The 20,880-nt window shown below is 44.1% G+C and overlaps 1 protein-coding gene across 1 annotated transcript in view; it reads right to left on the reverse strand.

The window, feature by feature from the left end:
• Nucleotides 1-20,880, reverse strand: part of MYO3B (myosin IIIB) — a 222,882-nt gene that overhangs the window by 67,144 nt on the left and 134,858 nt on the right. The window contains 4 exon segments of the mRNA XM_033168350.1: nt 130-241; nt 11,824-12,029; nt 12,707-12,784; nt 17,036-17,120. Coding sequence (XP_033024241.1) covers nt 130-241; nt 11,824-12,029; nt 12,707-12,784; nt 17,036-17,120 — 481 coding nt within the window.

Consider the following 20,880-nt stretch of genomic DNA (forward strand, 5'->3'; position numbering starts at 1 on the left):
TCAGCTTTTCAAACACAGAAAAGATAAACGGATTTCTTCTCCCATCCCCTTTACAAGTAGGTGTGTTACAAGGCTGCCATACTGAATGTACCTTTTGCTCTGAACAAAGCGGAATAGAACTTATCCTACCTTTGTCTTCCCAAGAGCCCATTTCTCCAGCTTGGCTTTCTGCAGAACAGCAACACAGCTTTCTTTGCTGGGCAGAGGAGTTTCATGTGCTTTGAAAGCAATGTAATAATACCTACAGAAACGGAAAGGACAAAGAAAGCAAAGGCTGGTGTGCTGGTCGATGAGCAGTGTGTGTGTGTGTGTGTGTGTGTGTGTGTGTGTGTGTGTGTGAAAGAGAGAGGGGGGAGAGAGGGAGAGAGAGAACCCCCCCCCCCAAAATCCACAGCTGGGTGCTACTTTTATTAGCACCAAACAAAATGTCACAAAACAGTGAGTTAGCTTTCAAGTTCCCCAGAACTCTTTTTCAAGCTAGATGCTACACAAAGCTCTCTCTCTGTGTGTGTCTATGTGTGTGGAAGAGGAGATAACAATAACAACAGCAATATAAAAAAATGACAAAATGAAGATGATTAGTATATAAGCAAATCCCCTCCTGCCCTCTTTGCTTTGACAGTCTTGAGTTCTTCCAATAAATCTAATAGGTGTTATTGTGCTCTATGTGGGGCTACCTTTGAAGATGACCCGGAAACTACAACTAATCCAGAATGCAGCAGCTAGACTGGTGACTGGGAGTAGCCGTCGTGACCATATAACACCAGTCATGAAAGACCTACATTGGCTCCCAGGACGTTTCCGAGCACAATTCAAAGTGTTGGTGCTGACCTTTATAGCCCTAAACGACCTCGGCCCAGTATACCTGAAGGAGCATCTCCACCCCCATTGTTCAACCCAGACACTGAGGTCCAGCTCCAAGGGCTTTCTGGTGGTTCCCTCACTGCGAGAAGTGAAGCTACAGGAAACCAGGTAGAGGACCTTCTCGGTAGTGGCACTTATCCTGTGGAACGCCCTCCCATCAGATGTCAAGGAAATAAACAACTATCTGAATTTTAGAAGACATCTGAAGGCAACCCTCTATAGGGAAGTTTTAATGTGTGATGTTTTATTCTGTTTTTAATCTGTTTTTAATTTCGCCCAGAGTGGTTGGGGAAACCCAGCCGGACGGGCGGGTATAAATAATAAAATATCATCATCATCATCATCAACAACAACAACAACTAGGTGCAGGAGTTGGAGATGGTAGCATAAATTCACTCACTTCCTGTGCATGCCAGCTCCCAGCCACTTGGGGTTATGTGCTGCTCAAGGGCAGAGCTTGGTTCTGAGCAAACTGCAATAGTTACTCAGTGTTCGGCAGCCAATACAAATGACCAGCTGGATGCAGGCGTGAGATGATCCACTTGTGAATTTCAAGTATTTTCCCCACCTTAGGTCCTGTCATCAGGAGTAGGCCAAGTCAGGAGCAGCCTGCATGATGTTTTTCAAATGTTGCTGTACTACAACTCCCATGACTACAGACCACTGGCCGTGTTGGCTAGGGCTAATGGGAGCTGGAGTCCTCAAAAAGTCTGGAGGACAATATGTTGACGATGTCTAATGTCAAATATAATTATCTTAGGACTGCTGGTTGGTTGTAGGCTCTTCATAAATTTTGTTAAATTTGTATCTAACCTTTCAACTAGTTGATAATTTTTTAAATAACTTATAAAGCAATATTCCAGAGTCCCCCCTTTTTTTAATCCATCCCAAGATTACCGGCACTTGTGTGTTACTTTCAAGAGGGGAGAATTTTCTTCAGGTTCAACTCCCACCCCAAATTCCATTCTATTATCCAGCAGATAATTGCTAGCCATTCTTTTAGGATACTGACACTGAAATGTGGCTAAGCTTGAGATACTGTTAGTGTGTGTCAGGGCTACAATTAGTTTACAATAAAAATGACTTCCACATCCATCTTCATTAACAATAAGAAAGAAAGAAAGAACCACATATTCCCAGTGCATCTTGAGCATGGCTCTAGAAATTAAGAATAATTGAAAAGTTAAAGGTAAATGACGTTGTTCATCAAACTGCTGAAGTGTTTTTGAAAATCCCAAAAGAGAGATGAAGATTCTTTCTCCCCTTGGCCTTGAAGTCCCTATTTCAGTGGAACTTACTTCTGAGTAAACATATTGGCTTGGCCTGTCAACTTCCCAAGGCTAGGAGACACATATCAATGACTTCTGACTTGTCTTAGCTTTGCTTGGTACTTCCAAGGGAGGTTGGGTTGAAGTTGTGGCACTTACAGGAAAATGGCTAAGTCACATTTAGACTAATAATCAAGTCAAGGTTGGCTATGCAGAATCATAACTGGCCAGGCCTTTCAGAACCTTGGACAGGTCAGTGAGGAAGGTACTGGCTGGAACTCAGCCAAGAAAAGGTGCTGTTTTCACCAACAAGAGGCCTTCTGAAGGCTGACTAGTCTGAACTTGCTGTTGGCCGCACCCTCTCAAGGACCACTGCTCAATTCAGCAGTCACTGGTTCCTTCACTGTTGGAGTGGTTACTATGGAATGGGGTTGATGGCTCCCCAAGTGATGACTCCTCTCCTTTCATGTCTTCCTCTGAGCCAGAAGGGTGATTAAAGCCAGACAGCATGGCCATTTCCTCCTCTGCAGAAAGGCTACAGTGGTCAGAGAGATGTTCCTATTGCCAGGTCCCATTCTCAGCACCACATAAGTTAGAGAGGGCAGACAGGAACTCTTGAGTACTGCAGACTTTCAGCAGGGAAAGCCTTTCCACAAAAGCTTATCTTAGATCCTGCATTGCAGAAGATTGGACTAGATGACCTGTGAGGTCCCTTTCCATTCTACGATTTGATGATTTTATGAAAATAACACATGACTTATTATTATTATTATTATTATTATTATTATTATTATTATTATTAATAGTAGTAGTAGTAGTAGTAGTTGTAGTAATTATGCAGCATTTAATTCTGGAACACTGTCTTGCAATCACCAGCTGTCTCTTTCTCTCTCTCCCTCCCTTTAAAGCTACAGTTCTCTCTGTGCACCAGGCTATAGTCCACAAGGAACTTTGTTTGGTAGAGGTACAACCCAACTTAACATGGTTCACCAACTATACAGAATGGACTGGGTGGCACAAGGCTTATTCTAAACAAACATAGGATGAGCATGTTTTTGTGCAAGTAAAGATGTGCAAAGCAAAACCACCTTCCCCTGAAATAAGTCAGCACTTAGCCAGGCTGGTCTATCTACACAGATTTCTTCTCTAGTCAGGTGGAGAAGAAGCAGGCTTGCCACCTCCATCACCCTCTCCTCAGGCATCATGGGGGACTCCTGCCTTTCATCACAGTTCAAGTCCTACAAGCAGCATCAAATCCATCTCTTGCTCTTCATTGTGTCTGAAGGTCACTCCTTCATTCACCAATGATAAAAGACTAAGTCCGTCTGACATCTGATGGTGGATTGCCCCTTACATGCTTATCCGAAGTGTATTTAATTTACTAAAATATGTTTGGTAATTGTTTGGGGTCCCAAAGGACCGTAATGTGACTCTTTCCCTCTCCCCACATTTATTTAGTTGTTTATTCATTCCATCTGAAAGCCAGCCTACCTTAACTAAGTTCCCAGATGAATTTATTGCTTAAAACATATTAAAACAGTAAAATTATAGTTTATAATCATAAAGTTAAGGAATCATTTAAAAAACAACAGCCATTCAAATTAATAATAACAACAACAACAACAACAACAACAACAACAACAACAACAATACTATCACTACTACCACTTCTAATAATAATAAATGATGTTTCATACAATGTTGCAGTGGTCACCATAATAACTGTCACCTAAACAATCAATCAAAACTTCCTGGCTATACATTAATATCCTTATTAGAGGCCCTTCTCTGGCTGGTGCCCTTTGACCCTCTGATGTTAGGCCAGTGGTGACCATTCAGAAGTTCCTCTTGACTGTAGGGCCATCTCTGGAAAATCTTGCTTGTTAGCTACTAAGTCTTTATCATAGCAAGATTCATTTCCCCCAGGCCTTTTAAAACATCAGCCAACTTCTATTTTGTTCTGCTCCCCTGATGCTTGCATACAGTTGAAGGATAGGATTACAAAATTCATAAATAAACACTGCGCTTAGGAGTATGACCTAAGTAGCTACCCAGAAGCCAAATTCCACCACCACCCTCCAATGCTAGATTAACATGCCCTGGAGCAGGGGTGTGTGACAAAGGGAGTTTTGCAAGCTACAGGTGTGAAGGTCTTAAGGAAATGAAATGAGTTGTGTTTAAAACACACACACACACACACACACTCCTATGTCACAGCAAAGAGGGTGAATGCAGAGGTGTACCCAGGTTCCCTTTAGCCCTTGGCAAGCACCCCCCACCAGCACATCATCCCTTGAGCCCTTGGCAATTGCTAGCTCTTTGCGATTTTTGCCCCCCTCTGGGTCTATACCCTTGGCAGGGGCCAACCTAGCCAACCCCTAGGGACACCCCTGAGTGAAGGCATAAAGGACAGATTCTGAATGCCTATTAGCGTAGAGAATTGCTGTGCTCTTATAGTAATGGCTAACAGTTTGACCAATGGGCTTATCTGCTCCCAGTTGAAACCTCAATTCATCCATAAACCTACCAGAGAATGAATGAGACGTCTGAGGTAAACCACTGTCTCTCAACCTTCACCCCCATCATCTGAAAGGCAGGGATGATAACGGGGATCTCCCAGAGCTTGACAGCTCAGTTGGTACAGCATGAGACTCTTAAATCTCATGGTCATGGGTTCGAGCTCTACATTGGGCAAAAGATTCCTGCGTTGCAGGGAATTGGACTAGATCAGGCATAGGCAAACTCCGGCCCTCCAGATGTTTGGGACTACAATTCTCACCATCCCTAGCTAACAGGACCAGTGGTCAGGGATGATGGGAATTGTAGTCCCAAACATCTGGAGGGCTGGAGTTTGCCTATGCCTGGACTAGATGGTCCTTGGGGCCCCTTCCAACTCCATGATTCTATTTTTCTAGATAGGCTTGTTGTAAGGATTACAGAGACTGATGTGTGCGGGCTCTGAGAACTGAAAGAAAGCTGGAAATATAGTTATTTAGCATTCAGCATTGGTGATGCCTTATGCCCTTTCTTTTGAAAGTACACCATAGTTACACAGAACGTCAGCAATGCTTCTTATTTGCTGCCATCACAATTCCAGAGACCTTGAAAGGACAGATGTTACTAACTCCACAATATTTTGGGGTGGGGGGAGAAGGTGCATGCAGTCCCACAGCTAAGAATGCCACACTGTGGGTCTTCTCCAACCCAAATTCTGAGGCCACTGCAGCTGCCAGTAGCTGCATTGCTTGCTTCCCTGGGGGCCCAAGAGTTGCATGAACTCATCATTTAAATGTTCTCTTAACATACTTGCTTGCATATGAATAGCGTATGCAGCACTCTGCTCTGTAATAAATGGCCCTTCTGAGAGATTTCACAAGCTGGGAAAATTTAAGCCAAGATCAAAGCTATGGGCCTTGTCTTGATGCACTTGTATGAGTCCCCATTAGCATTAGCAAATAAAAGGCAGAAATGCAAATCTGAGCGCCTCCACTTTCACCAAAATGAAATAGGGAATAAGGACCCTAATCAGTAACAAACTGACTGCTTCTGATAATAGAATGCCGCGGCAAACAGAATTGTTTTTCCTCCTTTTTCTGCATTTGCGGTTTCCTCTTGAAAAAGTTATATTCATAAGCTTATCGTCTAGATTGGGTGGAAGGAAGGGAGGCTATTGCATTTGTATAGCTGTGCTCAGCTGAATTTTTCCTACAGGTGTAGAATGGGACCAGGCGAAATTATAGAAATGGTGCTGAATCTACATGGAACACTATATTTTAAACAGTGCCAACCTCCAACGGGGGCTGCACAATGACTGACTAGTGCAAATATATTACAGTGGTACCATAAAGAAGGCTGATCGCCGAAGAATTGATGCTTTTGAATTATGGTGCTGGAGGAGACTCTTGAGAGTCCCATGGACTGCAAGAAGATCAAAGCTATCCATTCTTAAGGAAATTGGCCCTGAGTGCTCACTAGAAGGACAGATCCTGAAGTTGAGGCTCCAGTACTTTGGCCACCTCATGAGAAGAGAAGACTCCCTGGAAAAGACCCTGATGTTGGGAAAGATGGAGGGCACAAGGAGAAGGGGACGACAGAGGATGAGATGGTTGGACAGTGTTCTCGAAGCTACTAACATGAGTTTGGCCAAACTGCGGGAGGCAGTGAAGGATAAGCGTGCCTGGCGTGCTCTGGTCCATGGGGTTACGAAGAGTCGGACACGACTGAATGACTGAACAACAACAACAACCTTGGGTTACAGACGCTTCAGGTTACAGACGCTTCAGGTTACAGACTCCGCTAACCCAGAAATAGTACCTCGGGTTAAGAACTTTGCTTCAGGATGAGAACAGAAATCGTGCGGTGGCAGCGGGAGGCCCCATTAGCTAAAGTGGTACCTCAGGTTAAGAACAGTTTGAGGTTAAGAACGGGCCTCCAGAACGAATTAAGTTCTTAACCCGAGGTACCACTGTATACAACATCATATTCTAACTGTATGAATGAGTTAGAAAATTTTAAATCAGAAAAATGTCACTAAAATGACCCCCCCCCCCTAATTTAATGTACATATATCTGCATTACAGGTTTGTGTATCAGGTCTTTTAGAATTTATTCTATGTTGCTAATACTTGACACAGATGGACACAAACAATTAGGCACTATGCACACAACATTTGTTAATGGGCAATATAAATGCTGTAAACAAACAAACAAACAAACAAACAAACCCCAAAGGCCTGGACGTCAGATTGCCTGCCTGCAAAGTCCTGTACACTATCATGATCTCAAATTCATGGACACTCAGAGGTAAATAAAATATTCTTTCATCATGCTACGAGGCACACTGTCATTTTCTTAAAAAAAAACACCTGCATGTCAGCTTCCAAAATTGAAAACTGGCACATAAATTGGGTTCAAAACCCAAACTCACATTTGATCCTAAATCTTAAACTTTTGAGGGCTAACAAGCTGGGGAAGCAGTGGTAGAGGAACGGGTGACAGTTAAGCCTTCCGTTCCAATGCAGTAAACCAACTTGCAGGCCTGCTGTATGAAGTTCTTTCCATGCCACATGGAAACAAAAGACAGCCAGAGCATTAGACAAGATTTTAGCTTTTGTTTACCTCAACCTGATAAACCTTGATCGGCTCTGTTTCCTGCCTTTGATTGCTTTGTTCTCATCTTTCCTGCTAAGAGTTTACAAAACAGCAGCTAGTGAACAGGAAGATAAGAAGCGTACCTATTTGTTTAATAACATCAAGGGGGGGAAAACTGCTGGTTCATATATTTTGTTGTTAAGTTGCTCAAAAGGATCAAAATACCAATTAACTAGCTGGCTTAGAAAAATCTTTGATATCCTCAGATTTACTGACATTTCAAAACTCTTGTTCATACTTGCCTAATGGCTTTTTTTTTTTTTGATTAGGAACAAAGAAGTGCCAATCTGTTTAGCATTTGACCTGTTTTTCCTCAAATGTTTTTATGTACTCAACTACTTAGTGTCTAAAGCACTTAACTTAGTCAGGGCTAAAAATCAGATTCCTGTGCCATGGGCAAATGCTTCCAAAGTTATATTATATTATTTTATTTATATTCTGCAAGGCGGCTTACAATGAAAATGAAAGTACTAAATGCAAAACTGGCTAAAATGAAAATAGAGCCATAGGCTTCTGTCTGCAGTTATTTTCTAGTACTTCTCATTCACATTCATGATGTCTGCATATTAATTATTCTTCAGTGAAGAACTACCCCAGAACCTCTTCAACTGTGTATCATTGGATACATCACACTGAGAAGAATTGTGGTACCATGTCTGCCAACTCTCCTGGTAAACTGCAAGGCTGACCTACATAAAGCAGACAATGCAGACTGAGAAATCTGACTGAAGATGGACTTGGCCCAGAAGAGTGATATCAGATTAATCAAAATTTAAAAAATGGCATCTTCTGCGTTCTACATGGAGTGTAGAATTGACATGTATGGTCAGTTAAAACAACAGCAACAACCACCACAACATCCTAAAAATATAATACAACCTTAGCATCATTAAATTAAGAACAGGCTTCCTCAACCTCAGCCCTCCAGATGTTTTTGGCCTACAACTCCCATGATCCCTAGCTTGCAGGGCCAGTGGTCAGGGATGATGGGAATAGTAGTCTCAAAACATCTGGAGGGCCAAGGTTGAGGGAGCCTGATTAAGAAGGTGGGCTTTACTAAAAAATCATAGAATCATAGAATTGAAGAGTTGGAAGGGACCCAGAAGGTCATCCAGTCTAACCCATTGCAATGGAGGAATCTCAACTAAAGCATCCATGGCAGATGGGGATCCAACCTCTGCTTAAAAACCTCCAAGGAAGGAGAGTCCACTACCTCCCAAGGGAGTCTGTTCCACTGTCAAACAGCTCTTATGGCCATAAAGTTCTTCCTGAAATTTCCTTATAATTCCCATATTTAATTTTGTATCTTTATTAAGGCCTTTATTGTCATTAATCTTTAAATTTAACAGTGTGTGTGTATTTGTCTTAGTTTTGTTTTATATGAGCTTAAAGCTGAAATAAAGTGATTGATTCTTCCTGATGCTTAGGCAGAATCTCCTTTCTTGTAACTGGAATCCATTGGTTTGGGCCTTGCCCTCCAGTCCAGAGCAAGAGAAAGCATGCTTGCTCCATCTTCCATGTGACAGCCCTTTAAATATTTGAATGTGGCTTTCAGATCTCCTCTCAGTTTGCTCTTCTCCAAGCTAAACATACCAAGCTCCCTCAACAGTTGTTTTTAAGGCTAGGTTTCCAGGCCCTTGGTCATCTTGGTATCCTTCTGTAGTACATGTTTCAGCTTGTCAATATCATTCTTAAACTGTGCACCAAGAACTGGACGCAATGCTCCAGGTGTGGTCTTAGCAAGGCAGAACAGTCCAGTTGCTACCCATTACCGGGACACTATATGCACTCTTTTAGTTACTAATCCCTATTGCTTTCAATTGAATTTACTGTCAAGTAATGGAGGTTCGGATGAGGTGAAGGCGTTCCTTTGCTAGGCTCTACCAAGGTCTACTGGCAGAGCAGAGAGTTCCACCAACGCAGAGGCCCCATTGCACCCACGGAAAATGTGGCCCCATTGTACCCACGGAAAATGTGGCTTGGCAGGGGGTTGGACTGGATGGCCCTTGTGGTCTCTTCCAACTCTATGATTCTATGCACAACATGCACAACCAACCGTGGGGCCCCCAGTAGTAGCCATAGGAAGGCTCTGAAACAGGGTGGAGCTGAGCAGCCTCAATGGTCAAAAGCTGACCCATTTCTCAGCTGAAATCTGGCTTAGTGAAACCATAAAAAGTCCTGCCACTCATGTTGCCCATTGTGGGAGGTGGGAAGGCCTGGAGCATTCTTGTGGAATGTGATACATAAGTAGCAGTCAAGTACAACATTCCTTGTTTTCCTCGAGTGGACATGTAAGGGGCTGTTTGGTCCAGCTAGTCCGGGGGTCAGCAACCTGCGGCTCCGGAGCCGCATGCGGCTCTTTTACACGGCTGCCGCGGCTCTGGGGCAGATACGCCCGCCCACTTCTCCAGCTGGCCAGCGGAAGCGACCGCCCTCCAGCTGGCCGGCGGCCTGCCCTCCGGAGGCTGAGGGCGCTGCTCAGGGGCGTACCCAGGATCACCTGGCCTTGAACAGCGGGGCAGCGGGGCCACAGTAGAGGTGGCGCAGCTCAGCTGAGGGCTCTGGGGGGGAGCGCACCTGAGGCGCACGCGCTCCTTCGGGAAGAGATGCAGCTGGGCGAGCGGGAGGGGGAACTTTGAAGACCCCGCCTCCGCCTCCGAAGCAGGCGTCCATGGGAGAGGCCGCCCCCCCAAGCCTGCCTGGTGGGACCAACCCTGCCCAGCTCCAGGAGTCTTCCTAGCGTGGGAGGCGGCCTTGGGGCGGACAGGGGAGCTCCGGGGTCGGCAGCTATGTGGGACCCCACGGCATCCAGAGGCACCTGGGAGGCGGGACAGGATGGGGGCAGGAAGGGGGCCTTCAGACGCGTGCCCGCATGGGCACTGGAGGCCAGGACTCCTCGGCTGGGTCGTGGGACCGCGGGGGCGGGCTGGCCGCGGTTCCTCTCGGAAGGCTGCTGGCTGCTGCGTTGAGGAGACGACGAGGTAGGCAGCTGTGGGCTGGACCAGGGGCGGCGGGTGGCAGGCGAGTGCGAGGGGGGAAGCCCTCTTTTTAAAAATGGTCGAGGAAGCGGCGCCTGTTTCCCTGCCGCTGCCTCCTTCGCTCCTGGTTCCGCTCGCAGCATCAGACCGCGCTCTCGCGGGCGCGCGTCTCTCTCCGCCCCGGAGCAAGGCCGGGACATTTTGCAGTTTTTCCTCTGTCCTGAGTGTGTGTTAGGGGAGCCTTGACAAAGCACCTGTTGGTGTGGAAGAGAGGAGTCCTAACTTGGATCTGTGTTCATGTGCAAAATCTATCGCCATTGTCATTAAGGGGCAGGGAACTCCCCTAAAAAGGTTTGAGCACTACGAACTACTACAGCCACCTGTATGCAAGTCAGCACAAACATCACAGGCTTCTCTGGTGCAATTCTGTGCTTTATTTAGCAAGAGAGGAGGTTGGAAGAGGTGAACATAGCCTCTGGTCTGAAATATTAAGAGTAAAAGACACTAAGATTATTGTAAAAGCCAGCAGTCTTCAATTAGACATGGGACAAACATTTAACACAAGTGTGCAGTTGAGGACTCATTAAAAAACAAAAAAAAACAAATCAAATATTTGTATGCTGTTGCAACCCACCTTGGATCAGGCTGTGACCTGGTAGTGGTCCCCAGGGTGGATAAAAATGAATGATTTTTTTTTAACTGGATTTTTTTTTATTTAAATCAGATTTTTTTTATTTAAATAGGATTTTTTTATTTAAATCAGATTTTTTTATTTAAATAGGATTTTTTTTATTTAAAATCAGATTTTTAAAAATAAAATGCAGTGTTATATTTGTTTTAAATGTCGCAATGGTTTTGCGGCTCCCAGGTTTTTTTTCCCTTCGGAAACGGGTCCAAGTGGCTCTTTTGGTCTTAAAGGTTGCAGACCCCTGAGCTAGTCGAAACTTCCTTGTTCCTCCTGGGCTGGGACATCCTTCTTTTTGCATGTGACTAGAGGTGGGCGTGACCTTACCTGTCGAGGTAACAAAAGGAGAAGGCATGCTGCCACTCTCTCTCTTTTTCCATCTTCCTTTTGTTGTGTGGACTGCAGTGACTGCTCGTCAGCAGTCACTGGGATTAACCCCCATATAGGGTAAATCCACATGTATATACTTTGTAACTAAGTCTGCCTTCAGGGATCCAGCTGTGAACTGGTGACATGAGTAAACCTATTTTGTATACAGTACTTTAAACAAGACTGTGGTGTGTTTGTTGTTTTAAGAGGGATATAAGGGAACTTACCAGGAACCTAATAGTGAGAGGCTTAAACAAGCCTGCAACCAGCTATCTGCTGTGCGTTTAAAAGGGGGATGTAAAACTCTGCTAAGCAAAGGAAATTGCTAGCGCAAGTTAGGAAGGATATTATTAAACAATATATCCTCTCCTGCCTCCCTGAACATTCCCACAATTCTGAATACTGCCGTCACAGGAGCCATGTGATTCCCTCCCTCCCAATGTATAGATTAGAATGGAAGTTCCAGAGGTTCATTCATTCTTGCATTACCCAACTCTATGCCGCTCACCTTTTCACAAACTCATCAAAGAGAATGCGGTGGGAATACCCTTGCCGGCGTATGTTGATAGTCTCTAGGATGCCAGTGTACCGCAGCTGCACTAAAACTCTTTCTTGAGAAAATCTCAGCGCCTCTCGGTCATCGTTGGGTTTAATGCAGCGAACGAAATGAGGCTGCCCAATCACCATTTTGGACAACAGATCCATCAGAGAATACTGGGGAAACACAAGCAAAAATAAAAAAAAATGAGGCTCAACGATGCCCCCCTTTTCTTTTAAAGGAATGAAATTCTAGTAGCCTGCTCATTCCAGTCACGTTGCATCTAAAAAGCAGTATTAACAAACTTGAAAGAGTTGGGAGGGGAAAAGATGCATAACACTGCGGATCAGATGTCCAAGGTGAATTAAAGTATTCCTTTTGAAATCAGCCTCATTCTCTCCCATTTTCATCACCGAGCAAAGCAAAAGCTGCTGGAAAACGTTCTCTTTTTAAAAATCTCTTCTTTTAAGGCTGTAATGCTATACACACTCACCTGGAGGTAAGTCTCACTGAAGTCAGTGGGGTTTACTACTGAGCAGATAGGTGTATGATTGCATTGCCATTGAAGACCACTGATTTGGCAAAGAACCCCCTGAACCATTCTCGCCCCTGCACCAAGCTCAGCCTAGCTCTTTCCCAATGGCCACCTAACTCTCTTCAACTTTCCTTAAATGATGAGATCATTTCATGAGCTGCCTTGTGCATCTACAGGAATCCCTTCAGGCTGTGACACTTACCGGTATCTGCTTTTCAGGGTCCCTGGCACACTGCCAGCACTATATAAACGAAAGTGTGTGTGGGGGTGTGTGTGTCAATAAAGTTATATTGCACTTTTACAATGCAGATTGTATACCCTGAAATAGGAAGCCACAGTTTGCCTCTTCATGTTGGTCGTTTCCTCAGGGTGCCTCATAATCTCCATGGTGTCCACCTGAAAGCACAAGTCAGAGACACACAATGTGTAGAGTCATTTACTACCTAATCCTCAGTATATGTTTCCTACGATGGTTTCATCTGTTTACTGCGTCGTCAAAGGTTCTGTACCCACCCTAAGTGTGGAGGGTGGTTTCTGACTCCAAGAGGAATTGTCTACCGGGCAACAGCCAGGATGTGGTCAAAAATTCTTGCCGCTTACCTCAGGTCCATGTCTCCTGTTAATGGGCTCGTGAGACAAACATGCCTCTTAGCGACACTTCATGGGTGCGTATCACAAAGAGATGACAACATTGCAGAGAGGTGTTCTCAGTGCCTGCCTCCCTTTTCCCAGCTATGTAGTAATTTATCTCTGGAGACTCGCTAAAGTCACAGCCTGAAGACCTATTGGAAGCCCTTCTCTCAGCCACACGGGAGAAAGAGAGGGAAGCATGTACCACCCCCATCGTTCAGCTCCGGACACTGAAGTCCAGCTCCGAGGGCCTTCTGGCGGTTCCCTCCCTACGAGAAGTGAGGTTACAGGGAACCAGGCAGGCAGAGGGCCTTCTCGTTAGTGGCACCCGTCCTGTGGAACACCCTCCCATCAGATGTCAAGGAAATAAGCAACTATCTGAACTTTAGAAGACATCTGAAGGCAATACTGTTTAAGGAAGTTTTTAATGTTTGATTGTGTTTTTAATATTCTGTTGGGAGCTGCCCAGAGTGGCTGGAGAAACCCAGCCAGATGGGCGGGGTATAAATAATAAATTATTGTTATTATTATTCTATGTTCAAAAAAAATAAAAAAAAATTCCTTCCAGTAGCACCTTAGAGACCAACTATGTTATTCTATGTTGTGCATGTGGCAAAACACCATGGATTAGGGTGGTAGTGAACAAATCTAAAACGTGTCACTTCACAAGTACTCTAACCTACAGGTGGTCAACCATTTTGTACCCAAGGGCCACCTGAGATAATGGGTGGTAGATTGGGGGCTACATTTAGATGTTGGGGGGTGACCCATCAGATCCCCCACCACCTCCCACACAGACACATGCAACCTGGCACAGTCTCCCACAGACAGACAGCCTCACAACCTGTGAGTCACAAAGCACCCCCCTCACTCGCAAACACCCCTAACCTTTCCTCCTCCTATCATTCCTCAGCTCTTCCCAGCACCCACCAGTTAGGCAGCGGGAAGGAGACAGGCACTGCAATGGGATCATTCCTCCCTCTGCAGGGTTCAAGTGAAGACAAAGGAGGAAGCCTATAGGCCGCAGAGAAGTCAGCTGATGTCCACAGAGCATTAGCCCAGTTTAAAACAATGCACTTCCAAAAGCAACACAAAAATGAGCATGGGTCTCAGCAGTGATTGACGTGTTGCAGGCAGCCATGATAAGCATGAAGTCAGCTATCACTACAGTCACCACATCACCCTTGTCACTGAACACAAAACAGTATTTCCCTTTTAAAATTACTTTCTTCTTCATTACTCCACATCTCTAGTCGGTTCATGCTGCCAAACTGTGAACACTCTCCATCAAAACAAAGGAAAAACATTTTTGTGTGTGTGTTCAGTGTAGTTATACGGGTAACAAGTATATTGTTCATTACGCAACTTAATTATGCTGTCGCTACTGCTGTTCTTTTTTTATTTTTTTACAAAAAAAAGAATCAAAGCTGACTTTGTGAATTAAAAATATCGCCCCACTAGTTAGTAATCAAAAGCAGCTTTGTGCTGTTGTATCACACAGTTCAACAAAATTAGAGAAAACAATCTGCCCTCTGTTTGCATGGTGAAATAGAAACATTTTAGTGGGTATACACACACACACACACACACACACACACACACATGCTCTGTGGCAGTTCACCATCTGCTGTGAACAGGTGGCATTTGTGTATTAAACTAAGAACATTTGAACCAGAGAATAGCAGCTTCAGCACCTGCCTTATAAGCAGTGGCCTTCAGATCACGGAGTGTGTTCCCTACTCCTGATCAAGGCTGATATTTTCAAAGTGGGTGCAAGCAGGGGCGGAAATAAAATACTGCTGTTCCCAAGATAGCAATCGTGTGGCCTTACCTTGAGGAGATACTTAGGAGACTGCATGCAAGACAGAATAGGAGAAGAAAGAACAGCTAAGCAGCATCACAGCAGATACAGGGTGGGAGGGAAAACAGGCTTGAAGATCAGACTTGGATAGAAAGCACAAGGTGAGAGAGTTAAAACAGAGAGCGCCACTCTTTCGTAATCCGCACCAGCTGCTGTTTCTTGCCCCCCCCCCCAGTGTTAAAATGCCCTCTGAATGACTAGGTGACAAAGGAAATGTATGGGGCTCTTTAAAAGGTGGCGGGGGGGGGAGGGGGGAGATTGTAAAGGGAAGCCCAATATAGCACAAGGAAGGGGAATGCTGCATCAGCAGAAATAGCATCAAACATTTCAGAAGGTCACATGACCAAGTAAATATCAATCCTCCTGCTTAGCGTTGCAGGGAATGTCCACAGGGAATGGTGCAAAGGAGGTATTTCAGAACTCTTCTGATTATTCTGGCTAATTTCCAGAGAAGACATGGGGAAGGATTCCAGGGCTGAATCATGCTTGAATTTTGATTCTGGGAGACAGAAAGGAGAAGCTGATCTTTCTTTCTTTCTTTCTTTCTTTCTTTCTTTCTTTCTTTCTTTCTTTCTTTCTTTCTTCCTTCCTTCCTTCCTTCCTTCCTTCCTTCCTTCCTTCCTTCTTTCCTTCCTTATGCCTTGCTCCAAATGTGCCCACCTGACTGCTTCAAGCTGTTGAGCTGGCACTCTTACAAGCGCCACATAATGTTCATTCGCTACTTGTAGGAAATCAATTTTTTAACATGGCAGCACCTACATATTCTCTGGAACTCCCTGCTTATTGGTATTAGGCAGACACCTTCATTGCGCTGTTTTTGACATCTTCTAAAAGCTTTTTTGTTTAGGCAGCCCTCTCCAAACGTAGTAGTAGTAGTAGTAATCAGTGCTTTTTCTTCTTCTTAAAAATGTTTAGGGGTACTCTCATTTTGACTCAAGATAATCACCATTTTATAGTTCAAATTGGGAAAAATAAATACAGTAAATGGACAAAAGTACATAGATTCAGAAAATGTTTAGGGGTATGCGTACCCCTGCGTCCCACCAGAAAAAAAGCACTGATAATAATAATAATTTTACTTATGCCCCACATTTTCCCCCAATAGGGAATAAAACACATTTTAGTACTGTATCCATATTATGTTTTTAAAACTGCTTGTTTTGATCCAACCATTTGAATGCAAACCATTCAGATTTCTTTTTTAAAAAATTAAGTGACATATAAACCTTGCTAAATAAATAAATTCAGTAAAACAAAGCTGAAGCAAGCAGCAAGGCGGGGAAACTCTGAGCATGAAGACAGTTTTGCATGATCTGCTAAGTTTCACCAGATCGGTGATAAAAGGAGAGAGGGGAGAGCATATATCTGTAATGGCTAGTTCAGCAGGGCTATTGAGTGAATGTTTGTATGCTCCAGACAAGGCTATTCCTAAGAGTTAATGTTTGGGTATTCTCTCTCATAGTCAAGAGAACTAGATAAAACAGGGAAGAGGAGAGGATCTTGTGAAGAAGCTTTAAAAAGCTTAGCGTTGTCCCTGGTTTCTGCCAAACTGCTGGTCTGACTCATAAGCAAAAACCTGATCCAGACAGGCATGTTCAAACCCCTATGTTTGATGTGGACCCAGATCGGGGTTGGGGTGGGTGGGTGGGAGGATGGGACCTAAGGGCCTGTGTTTGATTACTGACAAACTAATGAATCATTCCCCAGAGGAAGATTACAAATTAATCCTCCTGTGTGTGCAACTGAAAGGGAAGTGCTTAGGCAAAAGTACGGCGGGAAAAGATTATGATGATCAAAAGAGAGATTCCCCTATTAAATGGGGAGGGCGATTTAGCAAAACCTGTTTTCTTTTTTTAATGGGAAACCCCCCCCCCCCAATTTTATAAAGTTTATTTGGAGGGGAGGAGATGATTTGGATTTTACAAATGAACAGTTTCCGCGAAGAATTCGGTGAACAATAAGAAAACATATAATCTGAATAAAATATAATTATCTTTGTCTGACCACTGTGTTGTAAACAAACAAACTCCCGATCCCCTGCTAACTGTAAACCAAGTGGACGTGAAACAGTAAAGGACCTGGCATTCGGTATAACTGCAGTGCATTTCAGATCACTTTTTCAAATACGCAGGCAAAGGCATTGGGTGTGTACTGACCTTGATACGACCAGCACTGAGCTGCGGAGGCAAAGATCTGGACGCCGCGGTCACTCTGGCTCTCGCCTGAGCCAAGTTGCCTGTTAAAAAGAGAGAGGAAGGAGGGAAGGAAGGAAAGCAAAAATTTAGACAATGGGCAAAAAGCCTAAGAAAAGCAATATCTGGAAGACACAAATGAATGCTACCTGATAGCTGGAACAGGGCAAGAAGAGAAAGGTTATTGCAGAACTTATTCTCTTACGTAGCAATGAGCTCTGCACATACAGCTCTATGTATACCACCTCTAAGGGGCTGGTATAGGATTGCACTCTCTGCAAAAACACCAATATGTCATTTCCCCAGAAGGGTTGCCATATTTTGAAGAGCAAAAAAAGAGGACACATTTGCCGACTTCAACTATGGTTGTCTACCCCAAAACTAACCTACCTATTCCAAACCCTCCCCAAACCCAACTCTGCTGATGGCAGAGAAAACTACACTCCTTTATCTTCTCTCACAAAAAACCAATAATAAGCCCCAAATACCTGCACCTCCCCACCTCAGAAAGAGGATGGGGAATCCTCAACATATAAACATATTAAATTGCCAACCAAATACGCCATATAATCCTATATATACTAGAAGATGAGACAAAACAATGGATACACCTAGAGAGGGGAACAATTGAAAATACCTGCACCGCCGCATACCCTCTCCTCCCAAACAAACTAAGGAAAATTCCCACAACACTTAACAGGTACACACAGACCATGTTCAAAGCATGGAAAACAGTAATAGGCAAACTATCCCCAACCCCATCCCCACTAATTCCCCTGGCGTACCACCCATTATTCCACCACACAGCACAAAACCTCCAGATAAACCAAAGGCCTATATCGCCTAATAGACTTCTATAAAAATAACAAACCTTTGTCAACACAAGAAATACAAGACAATCTAGAAGACACCCAAATGCCCTGGTTAACACATCACAAATTACATGCCCTCTTAAACAATCCAGTAGTAAAATCGGCTGCAACTAGACCCCTGACAACCTTCGAATACCTCTTCCTAACAACAGAGGGACATGGTAGAGGGATGGTATCCGCAATATACAAAATGCTACTCCAAAATCCCATGAACTCCCTAGACGTACTCAAAAATCAATGGGAGGATGACAAAGGCTATGAGATTAACCCCACTCAATGGACCAGAATGTGGTCTAACCCCCCCCCTTTAAATCCATATCAACAAAAAGAAAAGAACTCACTCTGAAACTCACCTACAGGGGGCACCTAACACCAAGAAAACTAGCGCTAATACGCCCAGGAACCTCACCAAAATGCTGGAGAGGGTGCACCTCCACAGGGACATACCTCCACATGTGGTGGGAGTGCCCCAAAATACAACTCTTCTGGACAACAACCATACGAGAAATATGTAAAATAACCAAGCAGGTATTAGAAATCACCCCAGAATTGGCCTTCCTATACATCTTCCAAGACAATAATGCCCACTTACACCACAAAGAACTCATAACCCACCTACTTTCAGCAGCCAGAAACATAATAACCAGACACTGGAGAGAACTGTCAGGAGTAAGCATGGACCAATGGTACCAAATAGTATGGGAAACAGCCTTACTAGAAAAATTACCGGTAACCAATAAACTGAAACTGATACGGGGACAAATAGAAGAAGGCACCTTCACCCTGGTATGGCTCCCCTTTATCACACACACAGCCCAACAAGACAATGACAAAAATCCACCAACAGCATACGAATCAAAATGGCAAACCTGATCCAAAACATCCACCCACCCCACTCACACATGAAAACAAAGACCACCACAGCCAACCACAAATGAACAACCACACCCTAGGTCAACCCCAACCTCTCTCACCACCAAAGGAACACAAGCGAACAGCAGAGAACCTGCACAAGCCACACTGACACAAAACCCTACATATATTAAGTAAAATAGAAACATCATCACCCGACCCCAACCCCACCCATCTTCCCCCTCCACCTCTTTCCCCCTTTTCTTCAAAATGTCTTGACAAATGAAACTGATTTGTAAAAATAATACATGGAAAAAATACGAGAGAGAGACATTGCACACACTTTTGTAAATCAAGAAAATCTTTAATAAAAAAATAAACAAAAAACTATGGATGTCTAAAGGGCAGGATTTAGGTTTGATGAGGCCCTAAGCTACTGAAGGCAATGGGGCCCTTAAGTCCAGCTGTCCTTTGTCAACAACAAATGGTTGCTGTTTTTTGTGTTGAATATATGCTATATGGTAATTTATGGACCTAATAAGTATCTAAAGCCATTTGCACATAACAAAATATGTACATCATAGGAGCCTACACAACACAAAACACTGTTGCTGTATGTGGGTTTTTTTTTTTGTTTTTTTTTTGTTTTCTATCTTATATTTTGGAAATGTACATCCACTTTATTTTTTCTTTACATTTTTGGGCCCCCAAGAGAGTGGGGCCCTAAGCTACAGCTTGTTTAGTTTATACGTAAATCCGCCACTGGGTGGTCTATGACGACTCTCATCATGAAAAAGAGGACGTGTTGTGGAAAAAGAGGACATATGGCAACCCTAAAAGGCCTCTGCAAGTACAGGCAAAATACCCATACACTCCCTATGTGTTATCGGTGCCTAACTCTCAATTGTTGCGGGATGAGGATCGTGCACATGCATGCAGGTGTAGAGTGCATCTTGAATGTATGGCGGTCAGGAGCAGGCCAAGCAGGTATGATCCTAAACCCTACGCCCCATCTATCGGTATATGTGTGAAGATTATACCTGCTGGATTGCTAGAATCAGCATATTGCAGTTCAGAAGGAGCTGAGGCTGGGACCTAACCTAGTAGGCTTGTTGGAAGAGTTTGCTCAGGAGCCAAAGCCCTCTTCAGGCAAAGATGTGAACCGTCACAACAGTGGAGTCTGGGATTAAGGCCACAGTTGATCAAACTGGAGGAAGTTCTTAGCCTCTGGACCCATCAGTCCTGGTATAAGTAGCAGATCAGAACCTGTGTCCTTTCCTTGCCAAAAGGGCACTGCCTCATACCTGCTGAATCCTAAGCCCAACCATGGGCCATGTCTTCAGTTCAGCTCCATTAAGTAACTGCAGAGATCCTGGTTTGGCGAACGCTCAGCTCAGGGCTGGTTTTGCTACATGGACGCCTGCCTTGGCTCTTTGGGCTTGTCGCAAGCTTCATTCTTGACATCTCCTTATACTGAGACTGCTTCAAGACCTTGAGTCGTAGGGCTACCATTTTGGGCTTTTTTCCCTACCTACATGGAATAATTCTTGTAACCATAGGTGAAAACTGAGGTGGAGGGGGCAGCTCCCTCTTTGGTATGCTATGGACTTTTAAACTTTTTACTTTCTGAAACATTTGCAGGGTTGTACTACATAAGGCGAATAGTCCATGTTAGTGGGTTGCTTCCCACAAAAAAATAGCCATGAGTAGGAAGGGAACCCTGAAAAGTGGTGGTAGTAGTAGTAGTAGTAGTAGTAGTAGTAGTAATAATAATAATAATAATAATAATAATAATAATAATAATAATAATAATAATTTATTATTATTTGTACCCCGCCCATCTGGCTGGGTCTCCCCAGCCACTCTGGGCGGCTTCCATCAAATATTAAAATACATTTAAAATATCACGGATTAAAAACTTCCCTAAACAGGGCTGCCTTCAGGTATTTTCTGAATGTCAGGTAGTTGTTTATTCCCTTGACCTGTGATGGGAGGGCGTTCCACAGGGCGGGTGCCACTACCGAGAAGGCCCTCTGCCTGCTTCCCTGTAGCTTTGCTTCTCGCAGTGAGGGAACCGACAGAAGG

The sequence above is a fragment of the Lacerta agilis genome, chromosome 1 (assembly GCF_009819535.1).
Source record: "Lacerta agilis isolate rLacAgi1 chromosome 1, rLacAgi1.pri, whole genome shotgun sequence".
In the NCBI taxonomy this organism is placed as follows: domain Eukaryota; kingdom Metazoa; phylum Chordata; class Lepidosauria; order Squamata; family Lacertidae; genus Lacerta; species Lacerta agilis.